Consider the following 15,119-nt stretch of genomic DNA (forward strand, 5'->3'; position numbering starts at 1 on the left):
GTGATCTAAAAATAGTATAGAGGAAGATATTAAAAACCACTACCTTTAAACCTTGCCATGGAAGGCTTCCTCTGAGAAAATACATAAACATATGACCTAAAGCTTCCAAATCATCTCTTCTACTTTGCTCTGAAACAAAATTCAAATATTATTAGAACATTCATTCTATGTAATTCTACTTTATATTTAAAGTTAACTTTTATGCAAAACAATTGGGAGGTACACAGTACTTGAAATCACACTGAGGATGTGGGAGGCTTATTGTGTATTATGGACTCTATTAAGAGCACAGTTAAAACAAAAAGAGCATAGTACTATTAATCTCAATAGTACTTCAAACAAATTAACCTGCTATAAGAAATTGTTCTTATTTTAAAATATATTTTGAGTTTTTCCATATATAATTGCATTTTAATTTTATTTTTTGATCCACAAATTGTGAACTTGAAACACTTTAAGAAAGCTTTAATTGAACTCATTTTTTCCCCTACAAAATCAGGAAAAGACTGTATGTTTCTCAGGGACCTGCTAGGGAATTTCTAAGTAAGACAATGTTGGACTGAAGAAAGCTCAGAAGTCTTATTATTTGATCAGAAACTAGCATGAAGAGAAATGTAGATACAGCCTGCTCTCAACTAACTTAAAAGCTACAGTAGTTTAAAAGTTACAGAAGACAATGTCTAGCATGCCTCGAATTTTTCACCCATAGTAGCACAGTGGCAGTCCTTCAAAAAGTTCACAGAAAGTTACAGGAAAGTAACAAACAAAACGCAGTGTATTCAAAGTATTCAAAGTCTTCAAAGTATATTCCACATTATTTTTTAAATAAAATATATTATTCTTAGGAAAAACAACATAATACAGAATGGTAAAAGTCTTTAAATCACTAGTAGAAAACAGATTTTTACATTTTCACCTGACTTAATTCTGTACTGCTGTTGAAAAAACTGTTACACAGTATATTATGTTTTGTAGTAACAGGCCATATTTACCTATAACTGTGATTTTTCTTCCTGACATAAGGCAGAAAACCAAAGTATTAACATAGTTTATACTCATTGTTTTTCCAAAGACAAAATCACTATGCTTTGACAGAAAAAATGAACAAAAAATGTTTTAGATTTTGAACACAGGAAGGTTAACAAAGCTAGCCTGACTTCGATCTGATCAACACAAAATATTGCCACAAATACAGTGCATCTGAAAAACAGTTCCTAATCTTCACATAAAAATATCAATTTATTTATTACTGTTTTTTTCCCCATATTTCCATGTTTCCAATTCCTTTGCCAACACTTTTCTTGTTTGTGTCCACTCCACCATTCTTCTTGTCCACTGCTGTCTCTTTTCTCAGTGGGTGCCCTCAGACAATCTGGTCTTGAATTTCTCTGCCAACCCTGTAACATCCCATTTTCTGACCATATGCTACCCTGATGTAACCACACAGGTTAAGAAGAAAGCAGGAATAAGCAGTAGAGTTCTGTGCCTGACAGGTTTCAGTACACGAAGGAAATGTGAATTCCAGTTGCATGCAGAAATCCTACACTCTTCACAAGACCAGATAGATAGTGGAGATAATGAGCACTTCATAAGCACTGCTCATGACAAAAGATGGTGGCAAAGCATACAAAAAATGTTACAAGTACACAACAGATGGCCCACCTATGGGCAACACTAAGGTATGGTCCACTAAAAAAAATAAATGTATTGGCAAGTTCAATTTGGTCTTTGCTAAGGGGTAACAATTCCTCTCTTTTGCACTAACTTCTACAGGTTATGCTAATGAGAAGTTGACAACAAAGCACCACCTTAATGCAATTGCTCCTTCAATGAGTCCATTCTATGAAAGGAGCAACTTTCAGTCTTTACCCTGAAATGATTTTATAATTAAGAGGATTTTTTTTTTAAACGAGCTTTCAACCACTGGAGATATTTCTGTAAGATGGTTTTGTGCAAACTGCTTCTAGGATACACCCTTTGAACTCACAATGCCCTCAAAAATCTCCAGTGGGAAAAGATTGTTTGTTTTAATTTTTGGGGAAGGGGACTGTTATTTAGAATACATTTGAATTCCTCAATGATCACTTTGGAGCAATTAAAAAAATAGTAGTAAAATATCCTTTCTATGGATGGAGTATTTCAGAGGCTTATCTGAGAGGAAACCCAAAGATTATATTCCTGTTGTTGGAAGAAGGATCTCTGAAAACTGGAAGAAAAAACTTGCAGTGGACTAGAATGAACACAAAGGGGCTTCAAGCTTCAGCTGAAGGAAGGGCTGCTGATGTACACTGATTCTAGCACATCACAATTTAATGAGATTGAGAGGATCTGTTGCCTAAAAGGTAATACAATCATAAGATAACAAACACATAATGGAGCTTTAAAGCACATGGTCTCCTCTCTCTCAATGCGGTCACCTGAAGCCAGCTAATTTAGCAAGAAACACCTATTATTTAGTTCACAAACTATATATAAATTAATCATCTCTATTCAAACAGGTTGATTTTAATAAGAACTACAACCTCCTTCAGCATTATCTCCAGAAATTATCTTTTTTTAGCATATGCACTAAAGTAACCATAACACAAGTCAAACGACAGACAGTCTTTAGTAAGTGTCCATTACAAACACTGTGTTCTCCCTCCGAAGAAAATTTTACTGCTTGCTATAGGAATGCTGAAACAGTAGAAACATAATATCTATTTGGATCAGAAAATGCAATATTACCTAGAGGGTCATTACATAGTTTGATACAGAGACTCATTACTGTAATCACAAAGTAGATGAAAAGTGACAATTTACATAGACTGAACTGCCGGTCTATAAAGTTCAGCAAAAATAAATTTGAAAGTTATCACCCAGTTGCAGTCTTACTAAAAATGATACAACTCCAGACAATAATGTAATTTCAGGGAATTCAGCATGCCCTCCTGAACAACATCATGAATACTGAAGTTAATGATTCTAGTTCATAGAAATGAAGTTGCATGCCAGTTTTATTATAAGCACGCATTGTATGCCATACTATTGCGTTAATAATGTGGACTTTATAGAGAAAACCACCCTATTTTCAGTTATACCCCTAAGTAGAGGGGGGAGGGGAGATTTATTTAGCTCAGTTTATGTTAGAAGCATTTTTTCATATAATATACGATTTATGAGGTTAGTCTACACAGAAAAAATATTTATCTAGGGCAGCCACAACCCTACTCCTGAGGCCCAATGGTAATTCAGTGGGTAGGAGAAGGCTAGTGAACTTCCTATGGGTCTGGAAAACAGATTCATCCTGCACCACTGTCTCAGTGACAAGTCAAAGTTGCTGGGACTCCTGGAGGGCCATGACCACAAAGCACAGCCTGTAACTACAGAAAACAGTATTTTCTTTGAGTTTCTGATTTAGGCTAATATGATTTTAGGTCCAAACATCAACTGTTCTTATAATAAGAAAAGCATTAGAATTGATCCAATACAGATTTATTTTTTGCTGGTTTATATTACAAAAAAGTCTGGCCCTTAGAAAACTGATTTTAAATCTAGAATGTGTAACAGCTCTGACAACAGAGTAGATTCACTGTAGAAGTAATGGTGGGGTTTTTTTGGTTTTGTTTGAAGATAGGTACTGTTTAGAGAAATTGACTTCATTTGACTTTTCAATTAGCATTAAAGAGCAGAATTGTTTCGTTCCCAAAAGATTCTCAGGTATTCACTGTAAGATAACTAACTTCTGCCTCTTCAATAATTAAGCTCTACCAAGAAAAGACCAACAAAACCAATATATTGGTTACTCCCCAGAGACATAGCCATATAATAGCAATTATAACGATGGCTATCTCCCCAGAGATAGCATATTATAGCAATTATAACTTCATGTGACTAGACTTCCCATAGCCAAATAAACAATTCAGTACACTGCTTTTCTAAATTTAAGGAAATCCCCAAACAATTACTAATTTAGATTTCCAGAAAATACAGAAAATTGTAAGACTTCTACAAACTCAGATTTTTGTCTTCCTTAATCTCCCTCCCAGTCAGACTCTACGGTGAGTAGAGTGTCAGTGACCCACTTGCTGGATGAAGGAAAGGCTGTGGATGTTGTTTACCTGGACTTTAGCAAGGCCTTTGATACGGTCTCCCACAGTATCCTCCTGGAGAAACTGGCTGCTCATGGCTTAGATGGGTGTACTGTCCACTGGGTTAAAAACTGACTGGAGGGCCGGGCCCAGAGAGTGGTGGTAAATGGAGTTAAATCCAGTTGGTGGCCGGTCACGAGTGGTGTCCCACAGGGCTCGGTACTGGGACCTGTTCTCTTTAATATCTTTATCAACGATCTGGATGAGGGGATGGAGTGCACCCTCAGTAAGTTTGCAGACAACACCAAGCTGGGGGGCAGTGTCGACCTGCTGGAGGGTAGAGAGGCTTTGCAGAGGGGTCTGGACAGGCTGAATTGATGGACCAACAGGATAAGTTCCAATAAGGCACTTGGGTCACAACAACCCCAGGGAGCGCTACAGGCTGGGAGCAGAGTGGCTGGAGAGCTGCCTGGCAGAAAAGGACCTGGGGGTGTTGGTCAACAGCAGGCTGAACATGAGCCAGATGTGTGCCCAGGTGGCCAAGAAGGCCAACAGCATCCTGGCCTGTATCAGGAACAGAGTGGTGAGTAGGACCCAAGAGGTGATCGTCCCCCTGTACTCGGCACTGGTGAGGCCTCACCTTGAGTGCTGTGTCCAGTTTTGGGCCCCCTACCATAAAAAAGACATTGAGGTGCTGGAGCGGGTCCAGAGAAGGGCAATGAACCTGGTGAGGGGTCTGGAGAATAAGTCTTATGAGGAGAGGCTGAGGGAGCTGGGGTTGTTCAGTCTGGGGAAGAGGAGGCTGAGGGGAGACCTTATTGCGCCCTATAACTACCTGAAAGGAGGGTGTAGAGAAGCGGGGGTCGGTCTCAGGAGATAGGACAAGGGGAAATGGCCTCAGGTTGCACCAGGGGAGGTTTAGATTGGATATTAAGAAACATTTCTTCACCAAAAGAGTTATCAAGCATTGGAATAGGCTGCCCAGGGAAGTGGTTGAGGCACCATCCCTGGAGGTGTTCAAAATACAGGTTGACATGGTCCTCAGGAATATGGTTTAGTGATTTTTTTTATTGCTTATTTCTTATTTTCTTTTTTGTCAGAGTTAGGATGATGGTTTGACTAGATGATCTTTAAGGTCCCTTCCAACCTAGACGATTCTATGAGTCTACATTTTCTGGGACCTCTCTCTCCCCTCCTGAAAAGAAGGGGACTGGAAAAGAAGCATGGAATAATTTTATCCCCAACAGAAATTACCTTATAGAGGGCAAGGGCACCAGCCACTTGCTGGTAAGTGATTCAGAACATTTGTATTTCCTTCAAATTGCTATCTGAAAAAGCTACATTTTTCACATGGACAAAATGCCTTCTATTCCAGATAGAAACTCCAAGCTTGGCACAGAACTACAGAAACCCTGGATCAAATTTATGTCTGGAGTAAAAAAATTGGCTACACAATGTTCAGTAACTGTAATTCACCTTCTATATATACCTCAAAAGAGCAGCTTTGGTAACATTGTGCAAGCTTCGACTAAACATACAAAAACATTTAATTTTCTAGTTACTATGCACTTGTTATGACAGTTTTAAACACTACGGATCCTGAAATGTACTTTTGATCAAAGGACAACATACTTTCTTATTCATACATACTAAGGTAAAACGAGTTGCAACCAACCTATAAGAGAACACGAACCTGACAGCTTCCCTTCTTTACTGAAAACAAACGTTTTTTACAAGAGTCAGTTGACACCTTGGACAGTCAAGAAGCATACATGCACTAGTTTTGCTATCAGATCATTCAAGTTGCTAGGTAAGTAACCTACTGACTAAAAATATTACCCTAAAAGATTCTCTTACTAACAGTATTTTCAGTGCTGAATATATCCTGTATGCCATTGTCTCTGCAACCAAAGGAAGAGCTTCAGTGTTTTGTATGTCCCACTGCACCAATTTAAAGAAATACTGTGTTTTTAGAGGGAAAATACAGAACATACAGCAGAAAACCTCAACTCTGCCTAAAGGAGAGGCTATGAAAGTAAGCGCGCCATTCATACTGTTCCATGTTTTTCAGACATAAAAGATCATGACAAATAGTTCTCTGTCACCCAAGAAATGCCTGCAAAATAATCAGGTCAAGAACAACCACTGCTCTGAGTTTCAACTGAAGCGGAGTTGTTACATGAGGTTGATGCTGCTTCGCATGGCTTAGCAATGTCATTGTAAAGATTTCAGAAAGGCGTTCTAAACCTGTTCCATCTACATTTAAGATCTACATATTTGAGAATCTCACGTGAGAAGACGACTTACTACAGTAAAGTGAGACAAGCTACTGAAAAAAGCATTAGCTTTGCCACAGCTGCCTTTGCCAGAGGAGACAGAATATACCTTTCCACACTTTCTTACAGCTTTGCATGAGCCTGATGGTTACAGAACTACCCATGATACACCAGCTAAATTTGCCAGAACTTTCATATGTGTTAAACAAGTTACCATTAAACAAAAATTAACATGGCCAGCCAGAGATCAAGATTCTACCCGAGTGGAAAAATCTCTCCTGAAGAATATAGTAAATGACACTTTCTCCATGTCTTAATATCAGACACGTAATCTCTTCAAAATTCAGATGTGTTCTTCAGGTAATTACCAGTTTTACATTTTGGTTTATTTTCTTAAATGATATAGGGAGTGTCTTTTATTTAAAGACAAAAAAACAATTATTTTATTTTAAAATTAGTTGTATCACCTTAAGCTGACATCACCTTTGTAAAACATGCCTGAAAAATAAGGAGAATGCTTCCTTTGGGGAACTTGTGCTCAAAGAGTTATGTTTAGGAAGCTCAAACCCTGCTATCAAGTTTTTAAAAGTGTTCCCAGTGTTCCATTATTTGTGATACTATTAGGAAATACTAATATTTATATTATTATTCTTTAAAAGAAAAAGAATTAATCTAATCTTGACTTTTTTGGCTCTAACACATCTTAATAACAATGCAGTTTCAGTCTTTACTTGAAGAATAATAAATCTAGGAAACATGACAAGCTTACAATAGTTCAGTTACTTTTTACACATCCTTTTGCCATGTGAATGCACACGGAATTAAGGCTGGCTTTATACACCCATCCAAGAATGCATTGTAGGCGAGGTAGGAGGTCTTTCATTATATTTAAATCACCTGAAATATGCTATTATGCTGTTTTAATTAAAAGACTACTTCTTATCAAGCCTTTCAAAACCTGCTGACATCAATGACAAGACTTGCAGTCATGACAAATTTGTTATCATTGCGGTTGCAACTGGAAAATATCATAGCAGTCTACTAAATACCGTTGTATTATAAAGACAGGATTCTCCTTCTATTTTCAAACACTAACAGAACTGCTGAAACAAAGCTTGAATGCTGTATTTCATTTCTAACATGGGGGAATGGCCAAAAAGTGTTCTAGTAGGCCAGTTCTCAGATACGGTTTCAATGCCATTCTGGAAATAAATTTAACTGAAAAAGGAAAAGGATTCCCATTCTTACAGAATTGTAAACAATAGCAAGAAAAAAAAAATTAGTCTAACATCATGACTACTACCTCTAAAAATATTGAATAAAAAGGTTAATAATTAAACCTTTTATCCATCTGACAAACTTCCAAATGCAACTACTGAAAACATAACAATTTCCTGTGGTGAGAACGTAAGGATAAAGTTTTCTGCTCTGTATGTACTACACATTTGGTAACTGGTGCCAGTAATACAATAAAAGAGGTGTGGGGTCTCCCTCCTTGGAAATACTCAAAAGTCGTCTGGATGCAGTCCTGGAAAACCAGCTCTAGGTGACTGCTTGAGCAGAAAGGTGGAACAAAATGATGTCCAGAGGTTCCTGCCAGCCAAACCATTCTGCAACTAGCAGTCCACTACTGGAATCCTTCTTTATTTACCAAGGGTCAACAGACAGTTGAGTAATGAGGAAAAATCCACAGTGGCCATGATGCTATGGCAAACTGGGATGCTGATATTTAAACTGTCCACTACTGAAATACATAACCAGTACCTTCTAATTCCGAGACATTTTCTGATACTCAAACCAGCAGCTGAAGATCCACAAAACACAATCAGGGCACTATTCTGATGCTCTCAAGTATCAGTTGAAATAAGGAGAGATGCCACCCCCTCCCTCCTGACCCCTCCATGCCTTTCCTCTGTCCACATGAAAACATGTGGGTAGACATTTGAGCACAAAGACAGCTGTCAGCTCTGAAGTAGCCAATATCTAACAAAATCAGCCTTTGGAGGCTACTGGTCACTGACTGTGGAAGATGAGTATCAGATGGCTGAAACCAAGTTTGGTCCTCCCCTTACACCCTGAAATTGCAGCCCTGTGGTAGGGATAACAGAATGCTTTCTGAATCAATCTCTGAAAATTTACATATTTCTAATGCAGTTTAGATTTCAATAAACTGAAAGGTTTGTTAGCATTAACACTAAATGCTGAAACCTATACTTGTTCATAGTTTCTTCACTACCCATTTGTTTTTCCTTTCCACCACCACTATTACTGAACATTTTTCTTTCCTTCTACGAGTAAGCATCACCTTCAGTGGCCTAACTTAATCTGCTCTGGCACTGCAAACTATGTTTTTATCTGGATCCCACAGTAAAGTGCTACACAATTTCTTCAAAAATTCACTTCAACCAATTTATCAAAAAACCTCTAAATTCTCAAACTTTTTATCATTGTATTTTACTTAGAGAGAATATTAGGATCAATACTAATAAACAATCTTTAAAAATGAACCACAAATATGGTATTTTGCATTTTGAACTCTGGAAATTACTTTGCAGAAACTAACTATGCAAAAGTGTAGACTAGTATATCTTTCAAATGAATCACTATTCATACTATTTTAAATAAATTATTTTTGCTTAAAAAATCTTCCTCACCAGTGAAGACCAAACTAGAAAAATATTGGAAGACATTGACATACTGCAGGTAGTGAAAAAATTCTGAAGAAGGACAGAATGTCTTAGAATCTAAATATGGAAACCAGGCTATTTAAGTACATAAATTAAAGTTAAAAACTTAGACCCTTCTACTCCTCAGCTCTTTTGTCTATATCAACCTTGTTCACAAATTGCTTATATGAAGGAAGGATGCTTTCAGAATTTTTTTATATCAGAAAAGGAAGTCTGCAACAATGACCTAAAAAAAAAATTCCCCTCAAACTATCGAGATTCAACTTGCCAGCAAAAGGAAGACATTTCTCACCATTTAATTTCATCTGTTCAACTATAACATGACAGTTAAACTTTGTAACTTGATGGACTTCTTTCTTTACAAAAAACTTTAGTCTTTAAAAAAAAGAAAGCAAACTGGGTAACTGTTTCCTATCTGCTCCTTTGCATATAAACCCACTTAGTATACTTAGCCAAGCAAGCTGTATTCCAAGATGCTCATAGAACCAAGAGTCTCAATTGTGTTTCACAAGGCTCAGTTATATTCTAGATATTAAATGTGTTTCTTTGACAAACAGTATTGTTGAAATTTGTGCATTCCCGATGTATAAGTACAAAGAATTACAACAGTGCTTCACATAGTTTCTACAAAGTATCTCAAATCTTTTACTTACTTTAATGAATTCTATACTGCCTACAGAAGCAGTTCCAAAAAACGAAAAAACGGGCACAAGAGCCGCATCTCCCACCTTTAAAAAGGGAAGCAAATATTATTTTGTCTTATTTTCAGAACTTTCCCTAAAAGCTGCCCAGGGAAGTGGCTGAGTCATGATCCCAGAGGTTTTACAAGACATGTAGATGTGGTGCTTAGGGACATGGTTTAGTTGTGGACTGGGTGTTGTTAGGTTTATGACTGGACTTATCTTAAACACCTTTTCCAACCTAAATGATTCTATGATTCTACATGTTAACATCATTTCAGCAGCTATGTATATCCTGTCATTTCTTTAGCTCATCATATTTATTTACATTACATATTTACACCAGCATAATCTTTAACTACTCTGAAAAAGCCTCATTAACAGCATCAGCATTAAAAAAATAAATGAAGAAACCAGTATCAAATATAAGCTACTTATATCCTACCACATACTGCATTTCAAAGGGATCAATAAACTGGCTAGGTGGCTTTGAAAACTCAAATTGTTGCAGTCTATTCACTTAGGTATCTTTAATAAGCATACCTACCTTCTGCTCACCCCACCATGACATACTTGTAATATGAAGATGTTATGCTACAGAAAGATACACCTCATCTTTCTTTTATGACATAATTATTTGCCAAGCCATGACCATGATGATTAGACACCCAGAGAACCTTATTCCCATAAACAGTATTTCCATAAGGTTAAATTATAATTTTGCACAATACACAAAACTTGCAGTTCTTAAAGACTACAGACTGGGAAAAATTACGACTTGCAAACAAGATGATTACAGACAAATGACAACTGTTGAATTCTTGTTTCTCCACTTGAAAAGCACACGTACCTTTTCCTAAATGTGTATGTATACTCATGTATCTAGCTGTTCCTGTAAGGCTCTTGTGTTCCCGATATGGTATGTGCTTCTTACTTTCTGGATCTATATATTCCTTTGCCAAACCAAAATCTATAATATGAATAATTTGCTGTGTTTTGTTTCCAGGTCGTCCTATTAAGAAGTTCTCAGGCTTTACATCTCTGTATATCAAGTTCTTTGAATGGACATATTCCATACGAGAAATCTTTAACAAAAGGAAAAAAAACAAAGTTTAATTTAAGCTTCAGGTTGCCACATTAAATTGTGGTAGAAGCTAGCTATCTTACAATGACTTTATATTTATAGGAAATTGCCCCTTCTATAGCTTTAAAATCAAAGGGCTATTGCTCTTAACAAGGTATCTCCCAAATCAATGAAAATTTTACACATCCCCCCAAGTAGATACATCATATTGTGTATTGGAAACTTTCACATGGACATCAGACATGAATCAGCATATAACAGAAGTTATCTTCTTTAAGGACAGCTGCCACCAAGTATGTTTTGTGCACATTAAAACCGTAACCAGAAATTATGTCATCTAGCAGTGAGCAGCAAAGTTCCATGTAGATCTATTACATATTAAAGGCACAGATGAGAGAAGCACTGAAAGTTCATTAATATGCATATAACCTCCATTCTAGCTGGATCATTTTCTATCAAAATTTATATATTTGGAAAGGAACAGCAAGTATTAAATAAACATGATCTTGGGATCTGTAATGATTCGAGCATTTTAAAAAATGAACTTTGTTAGTTTGGCTGTAAATAAGCTGAAGATATGTTTATAGTTGCAGGCTTGTTATACAATTACGGTTGTGCTTTAAGCAGTTACTTTTACCCTTCATGGGTAAAAATATCACTAATTATTTAGGGAAGTGGAGGTTCAGGAGCATTAATATTTCATGAGCACTTGTTTAAAACAATTTGTTATGGTAAACATGCAAAGCCTTATGTCTTTCTTTCTCTTTCTCCTTCTACCCACCCTCAGGTAGAAAACAAATCAGGAAATCTTCAAAAAAAGGAAAAATTCTTCATTGAATAATTTTGTGCTATTTCACTACTTGTGGAAGGGATTCGGGGATTTTTCCTTAGCTTGCTTTCTTTCCCAGAACGTCCAGGAAAAATGTTCATACTATTTAGGAGTCCCATCATCCAACTGCTTTCATGGATTAAAATTATTTTTATTTCATGAAGGTTTTCTTTTTAGATTATGTCAAAATAAAATTCATTATTTCAAGTTGTGATTGTAAGAACTCAGAAGACACAATGAAACTACAGCGATGCAATGATTCTTGAAAAACTTGAACCAAGTAAATGAAATTACATAAGACAATCTTCCTGATAAAACTGTTTCACAGGCTCTTTAAAAGCCACCAACACCAATTTAAAACATGGGAAGTGCGAATCTCAAATGAAATAAAGATATAATCCATTCAAGACATAGTTATTCTAAAGAACACTCAAATTAACATCTATTCTACTTACCAACTGTATGGCTATCATAAGAACTGTTTTAAGAGAAAATGTCCTACCACACAAGTCAAATAAATCTTCCAGACTAGGTCCAAGTAGTTCTAGCACCATAGCATTATATTTGCCACATGGGCCAAAATAGTAAACCTGAGGTATTCCATCTGTAAAATGAAGATACAAAGTAATTATAAGGGGTAAATGAACACAGCAATAAAATTACTATCATATTTCAAGTTGACCTGAAGTTAAAAGTACATTTCACACAAAATCAACAATAAAACTTCATTAAAACTACAGGTAAAAGATAGAACAGGAGTAACGAAGGCAGTATCAGTTTCATTAAATATTTTATGAATTTCACATGTTTGACTCCTGAAAGATTTAAAGCTTTTTATAAAAAATAAAAATCAGAGTATATGTGTTAGGTTTTATAACAGTAAATTGAAACAAGTTTTTAAAACATTTATGAAGAGAGGCTTAAATAAGCTCCTGTTCAAATAAAATAGGTATTTAAATTAAGCTGTTTCAACTCAGGCTATGACAAACCTACATTCAGGAATAAAACCACTTTATCTATATAAATCATTTAAAAATCCAAAAGAGATTAATGAATTCTCAAGTTTAAGTCAAGTTTTAGATGCATCATCAAAATAAAAACATAACAGATTACGAATTGTTATAGTCATCACTTCTTAGTATTAATTTTGTTTCCAAATACAAGCATTTTCTACTTAAATTTATACTGGAAGGTTTCTCCCGTCTTCTCTTCCTCCATTATTTTTAGTTTCTGCTTAGCACATAAAATAAATTGTTTTTCTTAAGTGCAAGTTAGTCCATTAAAAATCTGAACACCAGAGAGTGGAAGTTTGGATTTTTACAATCTAGATTTCTAGTATAGTATATGGTAGATTGAGATTTACTAATTCAAACCATATGAAGGACCAGGTGGTTTTTAAAATGTAATCACAAGAACTGCTAACAGGGAATTTTTTTAGACATCTCAAGGGTCTCTCAATGTCTATGATAAAGATTCACACTGATTTCAATTCCAAAGTACCACAACCAGACATCACTCAAATTCTTAAATTCTTTCAAAAATTGATGTCCAGAAAGAACCCATTAAATTATATTCTTACTGTCAAGTTATTACAATGATTTAAAATAAAAAAAATCTTTGAATAAAACACAGTTTCAGATCTAATATTTTATATTAACAAGCACAAATTTATACATTTTAGTTGTGGGCTTTTGTTTTTTACTTAGAAAAGTATTAAAATAAAAATTAAATTCCGAACAAAACACACATCACTTCCAAATACAATACATAAAAATATCCCACTGTATGTTCAGGTAACAATTCTTTAGATACTCCATAAACAGGTATAAAATACATTTACCTTTGGGCAAAAGGCAAATTTATTATTAAAGCTACATTTGTTTTCAAATCTTGCATGCAGTCTGATGTGTGAATTGTGACTCTGTAACATATTTTACATCAGGAAAAATGTTTGACTTGGCAATAGCATTCTCCAACATAAAACACTTGAAGAATATGTTAATTTGCTGATCATAAAAGCTATAAAAAACAAAAACTGTGCTATTGTGTCGAAAAATTGAGTTTTGTTGAATTTTCTTTGGCAGCATTCCAGAAACCCTGGCAGGAACACAAATTACAGTACATCTTTCATCAGACAGCTGGTGATACTGAGGCCACAAACATCTTGAAAACTATAGTTAAAAGTCACACGCATTGCACTGAGAAGACTCCCTATCTAGTCTGTTACCAGGATCATTGAACAAAGGTCTCCTGATGCACACAGCTTGGACTAGCAGAACTACATGCCACCTGAAAAAAATTTCTTTTCTTTTCCCTGAACAGAAGCACAATAGGCAAGTCCATATAACAAGGCTTCTTTTGGCACAGCAGGAGAATCAGTTAAATATGTTTAACAAATTAGTTAAGGGTATCTAAACCTTTAGTAGAGATATAACCAACTTCCAGTTTAAGTTAGCAGTGAACATAGGATCACCCACTTCATGAGACAGTGCTTCCTAAATGTGTATTTGCCAATATTAACAATAACAAAAAGGGTTTTTTTCAGTATGTTAACAGCAAGAGAAAGGTTAGGGATAATGTGGGCCCACTGATGGATGAGGTGGGCACCCTAGTAGTGGAAGACACAGAGAAAGCAGAGTTGCTCAATGCCTTCTTTTCTTCAGTCTTCACTGTTGGGACTGCCCCTCATGAATCTGTGACCTTGGAGGCAAGGGGGATGGTATGGAGAGAGGAAATTTTTCCTCTAGTAGAGGAGGACCAGGTTTGGGACCACTTGGCCAAACTGGACATTCATAAGTCCATGGGCCCTGATAGGTTGCACCCACGAGTGCTGAGGGAGCTGGCAGATGTTATTGCTGGGCCACTCTCGATCATCTTTGAAAGGCCATGGAGAACAGGTGAGGTGCCTGAGGACTGGAGGAAGGCCAATATCACTCCAGTCTTCAAAAAGAGCAAGAAGGAGGACCCTGGGAACTACAGACCAGTTAGTCTCACTTCTGTCCCTGGGAAGGTAATGGAGAGACTCATTCTAGATGTCATCTCCAAACAAGTTGAAGAGCGGGTGGTTATTGGAAGTGGGCAACATGGGTTTACCAAGGGTAAATCATGTATGACCAATCTGATAGCCTTCTGTGATGCCATAACCGGTTGGTTGGATGAGGGGAGGGCAGCAGATGTCATCTAGCTTGACTTCAGCAAGGCTTTTGACACTGTCTCCCATAACATCCTCATTGGGAAACTGAGGCAGTATGGGCTGGATGAGGGGACAGTGAGGTGGATTGAGAACTGGCTGTGCGACAGGACTCAAAGGGTAATGATTAATGGAGCAGGTTCAAGTTGGAAGCCTGTAACCAGTGGAGTCCCCCAGGGGTCAATACTTGGGCCCGTGCTGTTTAATATATTCATCAGTGACCTGGACGAGGGGACAGAGTGTATCCTCAGCAAGTTTGCTGATGATACCAAACTGGGAGGGGTGGCTGACACCCCGGAGGGC

The 15,119-nt window shown here is 36.6% G+C and overlaps 1 protein-coding gene across 5 annotated transcripts in view; it reads right to left on the reverse strand.

Annotated features, from left to right (window-relative positions):
• CSNK1G3 (casein kinase 1, gamma 3) overlaps positions 1-15,119 on the reverse strand; it is a 77,754-nt gene that overhangs the window by 22,287 nt on the left and 40,348 nt on the right. For all 5 annotated transcript variants that reach the window (XM_014953444.1, XM_014953443.1, XM_014953441.1 and 2 more), the window contains exons 5-7: positions 12,082-12,230; positions 10,564-10,798; positions 44-129 (exon numbers count right to left, since the gene is read on the reverse strand). In XM_014953444.1, coding sequence (XP_014808930.1) covers positions 44-129; positions 10,564-10,798; positions 12,082-12,230 — 470 coding nt within the window. The remainder of the gene's footprint in view (positions 1-43; positions 130-10,563; positions 10,799-12,081; positions 12,231-15,119) is intronic.

Source organism: Calidris pugnax, unplaced genomic scaffold, assembly GCF_001431845.1.
Source record: "Calidris pugnax isolate Ruff unplaced genomic scaffold, ASM143184v1 scaffold209, whole genome shotgun sequence".
Taxonomy (NCBI): domain Eukaryota; kingdom Metazoa; phylum Chordata; class Aves; order Charadriiformes; family Scolopacidae; genus Calidris; species Calidris pugnax.